The 10,946-nt window shown below is 35.3% G+C and overlaps 2 protein-coding genes across 2 annotated transcripts; one reads left to right on the top strand and one right to left on the bottom strand.

Annotated features, from left to right (window-relative positions):
• The first annotated feature begins 5,452 nt into the window (after window positions 1-5,452).
• Window positions 5,453-6,071, top strand: LOC149960415 (uncharacterized). The gene is made up of 2 exons (XM_090175408.1): window positions 5,453-5,721; window positions 5,783-6,071. The coding sequence occupies exons 1-2, from the start codon at window positions 5,453-5,455 to the stop codon at window positions 6,015-6,017; spliced, it is 504 nt and encodes a 167-aa protein (XP_090031534.1). The 3' UTR covers window positions 6,018-6,071.
• Window positions 6,072-6,779: 708 nt separating this feature from the next.
• LOC149960416 (uncharacterized) lies at window positions 6,780-8,355 on the bottom strand. The gene is made up of 4 exons (XM_090175503.1): window positions 8,193-8,355; window positions 7,396-7,650; window positions 7,017-7,331; window positions 6,780-6,958 (listed from the first exon to the last, which is right to left on the bottom strand). The coding sequence occupies exons 1-4, from the start codon at window positions 8,353-8,355 to the stop codon at window positions 6,780-6,782; spliced, it is 912 nt and encodes a 303-aa protein (XP_090031629.1).
• Between the last annotated feature and the right edge of the window lie 2,591 nt (window positions 8,356-10,946).

A 10,946-nucleotide genomic window follows, 5' to 3' on the forward strand; every position in this document is an offset into this window, starting at 1 on the left:
ACCCCCGACTTTCGGTGGCAAATAGCAATGGCCGCGTGGTTGCGCTATTTACCCCCGATTTTTGGTGGTAAATAGATACAGGCTATTTACCACCGAAAATCGGGGAAAATAGCAACGGCCAAAATTAAATGATATGAATACAAATCCAGGCTGATGGATCTAGCCAAAACTTGAATCGTAAGAAGTTAAATTATTGGTCATAAGGGAGGGCAATTGATAGGTCCTGACATAGCGACAGTATTAATTATCAGCTAAGCTCAAACCCAAGGCATCGAGTGACATTTATTGCTTTTAAATCCGGTTGCTGGTCACAATTCGTAAGAAAGTGCTGAGAAGTAGAAGTGCAAGTGTTTAGACATTTTAGGAACGGTTTGAAACATAATTTTAAAAATAAATTAAACTCAAAATTGAAGGTAACTGACAATCTCTATAAAAGAACAATAGAAATTTCAACGGTGTCCAGAGCGAACGGCCTCTTGGTTTCAACGACTTGAGCCACCTACGCCCTTTGGGCCACTACGTCACTTATATCGATATTCGCGTTTTTGGGTGAACTGATCACATTCAAAGCCCAAAAACCTATAATTAGAATTAAATAAATGAGATGCGCAATGGCGATACTTGAAACAATTTGAAGCACGTAAATTGTTTGGAAAACCGTACTTGCCAACTAACGCAATTATCTTTGACCACATGTAATGCTTATCCTGTCAAAGCTTTGCAATTTTTGTAATATTTAAAGTCTTTCCAGACATTAAGTCTAACATCTAATTTATATTTCAGAAAGTGTCTTTGTTTCGCTTTAGGCGTCCACAGCCTTGGCCCATGAGCGCTCAACCCTGGCCGAGATGAAATCTTCCAACTTGAGGTCCCTTGTGCTTTTTTCTTTTGGACCCCTAAGATTGAATCAATGTCAATTTACACTAGATAATAACTTAAACACGTTAAATAATTTGTTCTAGTATCTTAAGCAAGCCGATTTTAACAAAGTGTCTTTAACTAACTAGGATTATATTTATATGTATAAAACTAGGAAATTATATCTTAGTGCCTTAAACTATGTTATTTCTTAGCATCATTATCTTGCGTATTAAATATTTATGTCTTATTTTTGCCGATTAAATCTTTAAATCTTAATTAAGGATATAATTTCTTAGCGTAATAAAATGTATATTCACTCCTGCGAATTTTAATCGTGTATGCGGGTTGTGTTTAATTTTGTCATACTACCAAATTTGGATTGCGTTTCACGCTATAACCGGGCTACCCAGCAAGTATCTTACGTTGAGATCTTTAATTGCAATGAAAAGTCGACTAGTTTAAAAGGAAATCTTCCCCTCAATACGCGTGGAAGATTTGTTGTAATTTTTGTCATATGGCAGAGTTCCGCTTATTTTGACATTTGGAAGATCGCGACGAAAATATACACAACTACCTGTTTCTTCGGTTATATGAACTTTTGATTTTAGAAAGTAGATTATTGACGTTTGTCCGTCAATCAGTGTTTCCCAGATTTGATGCCTTATTAGAAATCGATTAAGACCGTTCTTGTTATCCTATACCACCAATTGGCTGATTTCAAAAGGTCGTTTTGGAGCGTGACAACATAAAGCTAAGGGCGCCGTGTAAGCGGTAGTCTGCCATTCGATCGATAGCCTTGATCAGAAACGTATTCGACGGAAGTAAAATCGTGAGATAAACCAATGAATCGGAAATACATATTTAACGAAGTCAACTTATTTTTTAAATTTTCAATATTAACCAGAACACATAACAGTAACTATAATAAACAACGAAATCTTTAAACGTAACACAAAACAAAGAAATGTGCCTATATTCACGATATTTTTTAAAACCGTAGTAACAAAATGAAACGGGCGCCAGGCAACTTTAACCTAACCTGCCTCATCACAACATAACAATACTTAACCGTAAACAAAATACATATTTCATACAACTGGTACAAAATAAAATCTAGCAACATGCTCATTTTAGATTTTTTTGCAGTATTTTTTCCTTTTTGCATTGATTTCTGATATATTTTCGACGAATTTTTCGAAACGACCTTGGAGTAAAACGCCGTAACAATAAGTAAGATTATAGCTATTTTGAACAATATTTTTATTATAACTAATTACATGGTAAGGTTTCGATATTAGGCCATCTTGTACGAAACTCTCCAATCGAGCTACGGTGATTCGAAACGAGCCCTAAAAACTATTCCATTCATTTTATTCAACTAATTATAACTTTTTGATCAAATACATCAGTTTATTTTAAAATTTTTACTACCTTAAAAGTTCATTTTGCATATAGCTAAATTAGAACATCCTATTTTATTTCACGTATTCGTTGTTTTGGCTTGATATTTATAATTGAAATTATTCTCAATAGGCCTTTCTTTAAAGTAACAAAAGGTTTCTTGTTTTGATGTTGTTGTTGCGTCATTGGTGACTTATCGATGTCGTTTCACTCGAAAAGCCACGGACATAGGGATAAATTCGACGAGGCAACCTGTTTTTTATAACAGGATGAACATAACTTTTAGGTATTTCGTGAAGAATGAGCTAAATAAAAACAAATTCAACAAGAGTAGCTTATGTTATGAAAACCCCTATTAAAAATCGAAAACAATTTTAAATTTGACACAAGTTTGCTATTGAAATTTTTTTGTTTTCCCAGCCGCTAGACATGCAACTTCTTTTACCCCCTGAAAAGATTTTAAATGACGTCCCTGATGCTTTTATTAATTTAATGAGTATAGGGTGATTGTTAATTTTCTTAAATTTCACTTTAATATGTATAAAAAACATGCCCGAGACATCTTGTTTGAATATAAATTTGCAATTAACATTTTTGAAGTATAAGAACCACACGTGATATTAGCTTTAGTGTTAAGGCAAATAGTCCAATACTATCAAAATGATACACCATACTATACGAAATTACGCTTGTGTAACTTTATCCTGGAAAGAAAACAGCGTAAAACGTACCGCTTCGCCAATATAGTGGTATCAAACCAATTTGATTTCCTCTGCCATAAATACTTTTAGATCAGTTTAAAAACGAGATGTGGCATAATCTTTTTTTAATTAAGTAGCTCTGACAACACTCCGGAAGCTGCTCTGACGTCCGCAGAGCGCTTTGACTTCTTTATTTTTATTTATTTTTAAATTTCATTGGCTACCATTGGTTTTCCCATGACTATTTAGTTTGGCCAAGAATTGATCAATTTATATATAGAGATAATGTTTATATTCCGTCAGTCACGGCGCTTATCTTGAACCAGGGGAATCAACTAAAGGGGGGAGGAAATGAAAAAGGAGGCGTTCTTATTTAACGCGACACTCACGCGATTGTCAATCGCGTCAAGAGGACGTAATATTTAGGGAGCCAATTATATTGCACCGCCTGGAGTTGATTGAATTGAAGGGGAGGGGCCAGGTTCTTATCCTAGAGCTGCAACGGGAGCAAAGGTAAAAATCGACGGAATATAAACATTCTCTCTATATATAAATAGATCAATTCTTGGTTAGGCCAATACACAACTGGTGGCGACATGGTTAACGATTTATTTTGAATTAAGTTTTACCTAAAAAATGGAGGTTAGATGTTCTACATTTTTGATGATGAAAATAGCATCTAAGGGTTTTAACATATTTTTCTTAAATTTATTTTACTATTTGATGAGGAAGTTGATTTTTAGAAATTATTTTAGGTATTAAATAACATTTATTCGCGTTAAGTACTTAAACAAATTAAACTTATTATAGTTAATAAAAATCGTCTTTAGCCAAAATAATTATATGTGCTTGTCTTTATATCAAACATGATAAATCTCTATAGGCCTAAAACTGAAAAAATTGGAAATGTCGTATCTTTCCTTAAATTTAGAAATAGCTTTTTCCCAGATAAATGTTCCACGAACTGAAACTGGTTTATTCTGGAATTATTTATTTGGTGGCTAGGTGGAGAGAGATGTAATTACTAAGTAATAATGCCGTCAAACCGCTTAATTGAACACGGAGCTCAAGGGAGCTTCAATTAAGAATCCAATGGCGTTAATAGAGCCCACGCAGGAAACAAAATGTCCGCATTTAGAAGAAGTAACCCCAAGCTAAAGAATAATCTTTACAACGAGCATTTCACTGACATGTAGCCGATTGTCCAAAGCTTAAAATAAAAGAAAGTGGTTATGTTTTGTAAATATTATGTTCACATAAATTGACATTGAGTAAAAAATTCGAGATTTAATAGCATTTAAACTTTGTACACTTAAAGACACAGTGTATGCTTACCTAATATAACTCTGCAATAAATAATTTCGCAAAATAAAGCATATTTTAACGGTACGCCATTTTCTATTTACAAAATCCATCTCTAAAAGCATTTCTCATTAATTGCACTCAGATAGGTACATTAATGGCATTGAAAAGTTTGAAGTAAAAAAACTGGTTAAGATTTCCACTTCAATAATTTCGGCTTGGGATTCGGAAAGTGTTATGAAAGAAAAGATAGATTGGATAGTTGTTTATTTTATAGGACGCAACTTAAAGAATAAAAACCAACACAATATCGTTACAAGTTAATGATCAAGAATGTTTTCACAAAGTTCTAAATGAGTCTAAATACATTTTTATTAACATTTCTCAAATTTGCTACCATTTTTAGGCGTAGGGTAGACCCAGACATTGCCCACATATATCTTCTTTTATATTTTTAATTTCATCGTAAGATATATCAGTGTAATAGAGGGTAAATAATGTGTAAGAGCAGGTCCTCGTCTTGCACAGTGATCTTCTGCAGGTATCATTGTTTAGTTTATTGCAGTTGGGTTTAAATTCAAAATAAATCGGTAATAACTGAACAGAGTAATTTTGCGCAATATTTGAGGACGGACAGCAAATTTTGCATAAATCAAGTGTATATACTGCCACTTCCCGAGCTGGAAATTTTACATCACCATGGCATATCTTCCGGAGTCTATCTGGGTCGATCTTTGGTTGTTTCGCCAAATTAATATATTTGTCTCGACCTTAGAAAAAAAAAGGTTGAGACTTAAAGAGATAGTTGCAAATTATTTCTTCCACGCTTAATTTTAGTATTAAACGATGCGCATACGTTTAAAATATCCGAATATAAATTTTCGTTGCTGTACATTACATATTTAATTAGAAATATTTAAAAGAAAAAGATGTTGTAGGTTTATTCAAATTATTTTTCAGCAGCCGGTGACGTAGACGGCCGCTCGCTACCCAATTGGCCGATATTTTCTTAGCTTCCACAATGTAGAGCTTTGGCTTATATACAAACGGTAGAAACTACTGATTTCGGAGGGTGTAACGGAAAATCTCCTATCGAACCACGTGATGCTACTATGATTATACTACAATTTGTTTTCTCCGACCACGGGTTTTTCTTGGTCTAGCCACGGCCCACGTGATAACTAAAAATGGAGAATTCAAGCGATGATGAAGTACTTTATTCGGGTCTATCTGGGAACGAATCGGATGATTCGATTAATTTTATAGATGAATCTGAAGGTAGCAACTCAGCTGTACATGAGGAAGACTACATGGGCCTTGGCAATGAAATTGATTTTGGTGTTTTACCATATCAATTTGAGCCTTTGGCGCCAGTGGAAGATGATGGTGTAGCTATTGAGGATATTGATGTTGAAAATGAAGTTGTGCCACATGATAGACTGGACAACACTGACTGGTAAGCGCCTTTGTATTTACTATTCATACAGCTTGGAAATAAAGTATAATTTTAACACCAGGTGTAGGTGTGGTGAGTGCCATCCCATGTCAACACTTACAGAGAGTCAGTGTTGTCGGGAAATGCCCTCTGTGGATGCCAAAATTTCCCATGGCAGCTGCATAACGCAACATGATGCGTTCCATCGGGTATGCATTGATCGGCTGATGCTGGACCTTGCATACCAGGCCCATTATGATCCCCATGCCCGAGGTAGAGATAGGGAAGAGCCTCCAGAAGGTTTTATTTATAAGTAAGTTACGTAATTATTGTGGCTTGAATATTCCACGCAGGTAAGTTTTGGTTATATTAGAAGCTTGCGTTACATCATTTTTTTGGTTAATGCTTCAGTTTACAAATAAGATTTAGGTATTAGTTCATGAAGCAAGTTTTGTGGAAAATATTTGCATGAATGATAAAAAGGTATAGGGTTGTGGTTTCTATTTAAAATCACTTTCAAACTGTAGTAATATTTATTTTATTCCAATAGAGCCTATAGGTACCAAGCGTACTATAGATTTATTAAATGAATCTTCGGGGCGATGGGCCGCTATAATCGTCACCCTATCCCAAGTTGCGTTGTGTCAGAAATTAGATCCCATTATCCATCGGATGAATACTGTGGGTTCCAGCGAGCATTTTAACATCAATATTTTCAATAGATTTATCATCATCTCTCACTGTAATTTCCTATTGATAGTAAAATACCAATATTTTTTTGCTAAGGCACTCCTGAGATGTTATCTTCAGATTTATCTGTAAAATTTCAACCATCTAATTTGATCCCATTAATAAATTTTTTTTTCCTTGTTTCCATAATGTAGAATTTGCGTTATTGTGACATTTCATTCCTACATAAAAATTATATAATATAATTAATATAAATATTGGTGTGCTTAAAACTATGCAGGTTTTAACCCAGTACCCAAGTCCTTTGCAAAAGTCAATATTTTGAAAAACAGTAAAGTTACAAAATACTCAAGTAAGTCAAGGAATTGAGTCTCAAAGTAAATTGTTTTTCACCCAAATCTTCGGCATTTCATATAAGTTTCTATCGCCATTTCCTTATCGGGATGAATGAAGGAAGAGCAAAGGGGGGCTGGGCTTTCCCCTAATTCCAATAACGTCTTTTCTGTCCCATCATTTATAGAATCAACAGAATACTCACAGGCTACTTTCATCAGTCGTGCAACATATTCTAAAAATAAATAACTTACGAAATCTCTGGCAAATTAAAAAATATATAATAGGCGTACCATAAGTTGATCCAACCATAATTGGTTTTACGGAGGGTTCCCCAGCCTTAGCTTTAGGAAAATACATGCACCACCTCCGTTTACCCGCTCTTGTCCTGGCTTGAATTCTTACGGAGTTCTCATTGAAATGAAGAACTGCAAGCACAAGCCTAGCATACATTCCGTGAAATGAGTAGTGGGTATTTTTAGGGGCAAAATGAATAATGACCGAGTGGAAAGCCTCTACTGAAGATGTCTGTGCATTAGATGACATAAATCCAATATCTTTCGTATAGGCTTTCACTATCTTTGATAGCTTGCCATACGCATCAGATACTACAACAGAAATTATAATATAAAAGGCATTCTTCAATTTAGTTACTATTATAAAAGCACATACTTGGATTTAACCAATGTTTTTTTCTTTCAGCCAGATTGATAGGGTCATGAGCACACTTCTCAAAGGGTGGTTCGTGTCCTTCGTGTTTATTAATAACATGATGCAGTAGCGAAGTCCACTTTGCCCTCATTAATTCGGTATCACCAGAACTGGAATTGGCTATCCAGTAAAGGTGATTCTGAATAGATCTATTCCACTGGAACAGAACTTCACAGCCTTTTGTTTTGGCAGCCTTGGCAATTTTGGATTTTATGGCTATAAAATAAATTTTCCAAGTTATATATCATTTGATCTAATAAAGGTTGGTAAAAACCCAACAGTCCAGTTTTAACCAGGATTCATGGTTTAATCTGATTATATATAAGTCATCCAAAACCAAATTAAAATGCAAAGCAAGGAATATTATTTTCTTCATGCAGTCATGCTCATACTTTTGTCATCTGCTAAAATCACTGGCCCAAAAATCAACAGTGGGAAAAAAAGTTTTTAGGGCCTGATATAGTTCCTTTTTTCACTTGTGGGTCTATCTGGGTTTATAAATTTTTTCACATGAATTTTTAATTAATTCTATTAGTATTATAAATTCTATGAAGGACTGGTCATCACCCTCCTATGCATTGTAACCCGGCCACCTGAATTAATGGCTTCAAAAGTCGCTTCATGACTTAGGCCTAAGGTGGTGCCATGGGTATTAAGCCTAGCTGATTATTATTTAACTTCGGTATCATATAAATTACAACTTGGTTAAGTACTGACAACTCTCCATTATAGTTGATAGTATTATAAATTAAACTTACATTTCACAAGATGCCAACAATCAAAAAGATGCCTCATATTTTGAAAATTCCTTTTCAAATAAGCACGTATTTGAACATGTCTATCTGTAACCATGCAAACAATGTTCAACCGGTGCTGCTCAATGAAGAATTTGAGCCCACGGATACAGCCCTCAAGCTCCATTGCAACACTATTCTTCACCTGATTACTCTGTAAAAAACATTGTGTTACTTCACACCAAGGGAAATGTAAATTAGTCCCCTTGCCTTACCTGTATTAAAACAATATGAATCACTTTTTTCAGGGTATTTTCTAAAAATGTATAGCTTCCATATTTAGCACAAAAACCGGGGCTGTCCATTCTCGCATCCCCTCCCAGTGTAAGGGGTTTCCCCCTTAGAGATTGCAGTATTGCGGTTTGCTCGGTCTCCCAAACCTAGAAAAAATCTAAAGTGAGTATATGAAGTATATGTACATTTTCATTCATTTACATCTTTTATAGCTCGAAATAGGTATGCCTTTTGCAACCGGAAGAAAGTGGTTCGCTCATGCATTTGAATACCAGCAAAACTGAGCATCCGTAAGGCCTTTGTTGGATTCATGCCGGAAAACAAAATTGCGGCTGAAGTCAAAATGTTACCAGCTGGCTTTCTTCCTATTAGTGGTTGGCTTTTCCACTCAAATACATGTTGGTTGTGGCAAGTAGCACGGACAGTTAAAGAAGTGCCATTGACAGATGTACTTATAGTACATTGGGCGAGACATTGGAAACAAAATTTGAAGAGCTGCAGTAGCGCAGCCTCAAAAACTATAAATTTCCGTTCCGCGAAAACATCAAGGCCTTCATCAAACTCCCTTGATCTGAAAAGAAATAAAAATTAATATAAAATTGCCTCATCTAAGATTTACCAGGTTGTCACAATTTTTCTCAGATTGAAATACACACGACTATTTTTTCAACTATTTCAACAAATATTTAAAATTTTCATCTTAGGGGCTAAATTATGGCATTACATAAAAATATCCTCTTCTGGTCTTTCCGAGGGGGTAAAACTTATATCCAAGGGGTCACGCTTGGCCCCATCATCCTATTCTTCTTCATCAGCTTCCTCGTCATAGTCATAGTGAACTTCATCCTTATCGGAGTACTGGTCCAACAATGACTCAAGTGGAAAGGTTTGGCATGACTTATCAACCATTTTATGGCCATTTATACTTGCCTGACATGCTGAAAACAAACAATTTATTTTATCTCCTCAGTGGCATATGCAGAATTTTGGTTTGGAGTGGCAAACATAAAAAAAAATTAGGGGAGCTGGCTAAGCTACTGCTGATAATATGGTTGGGTAATAACCTACCTATATGTTTAACATTTCGAGTTTTGTTTTCACATTCAGTCTGAACAACTACACTTTTAGTGGCAACCTTTTGAGGATACGTTTTACTAGAAATTTTAGACAATGGTTCCCCTATGTTACTCGTAGCACTCTGTAAAAATATGTTTGAGCTTAGCTGCTGGTTAACATTGAGGGTTCGTAAGCTTACAGTTGATGCACAATTCCTTTTCCTAACACCGAATAAAGTTGGTGTGGCATTTCGCTTCAATCGATTTGCAGCTGGAATGATGTTACGGTCATTTCCATCAAAAGTTTGACATCCACGCTCATAGCAGTCACTTTCGAAATGAAGTGAGCAAATTCTTGACCGTTCAAAAACCTTGGAAGTCGTAGGACCCATATTAGTGAGCCACTTAGCCCTAGTTTCTACATTCTTGGGTAGCGTGTGAAACGTTAAACCAGAATTGCTGCTGGTACTTTTACAACCTGGAGCTATGCATATCATTTTTGAAGACATTCTGTATATGAAATGAACTAAGAGTTAAACAATAAATATAATAAGAAATAGCGAAATAACAATATATAAATAATAATAAATATTCAAAATACCTTAAATGACGTTAAGAAGCTCTTTTATTCGATTGAGAAAAGGATTCTCAAGAATATAATTTATAAAATATCTTGAAAACAGAGGTTTGGAGTTGAGCACAATGAATGAATCGGAATGTAGATGAATCACAATAAAACCCAAAAAAGGAGGGAAACCGTTCTTGGTAAGATAGGAGGATTCTGGGGTAACTAGAAAAACAGTGGTAAAAATACCGCACCTACCAGCATCGGCGGCGCGTGGAAAAACGCGCGATAACTATCCTGTTCAAAATAAAGCCGCTGCGGGGCGCTGCACGTAAATTTTACTTTATCTTAAGATCAACTTAACGGTAACGTTATTTGAAGCTATTTACATTTTCGGAAAGCCCATCTTTAAATTAACCAGAAAAATATAAAGTAGACTATTTTCTAATCTTAAAATCTACTTGCAACTAACACTTTAAAGGCACACGGTCCAGGGCATTATTTTAAACGGATGTTGAGCTTCCTTTTTGAATCCAGTCGGCGCCACCTTCGCGATGCGACGCGCTAGAGCTTAGTTTAACTTTCAACGAAGAAGAATCTATCACTAGCAGCATTATCCAGTGCAAGTGTTTATCATGTATAATTATTCTGGTTTTTCTTTGAGTAAAGACGATAAAGAAAATCTTTACGCCGAGGAACTAGCATTTTGTACAAATATTTTCGTTTAAAGAAGGCTCGTTCCGGGGCCATGACCTAGACAGTGTGCCTTTAATGTTTTAAATTTTTAATAGTGTGTTTTGTTCGTATAAATTACTTCGCCACAGTGTTGGAAAGTATTTCGTTTATGATTTTTAGTGGAAGAGT

This window comes from Leiobunum rupestre, chromosome 1 (assembly GCF_980474605.1).
Source record: "Leiobunum rupestre chromosome 1, qqLeiRupe1.1.hap1, whole genome shotgun sequence".
NCBI lineage: Eukaryota > Metazoa > Arthropoda > Arachnida > Opiliones > Sclerosomatidae > Leiobunum > Leiobunum rupestre.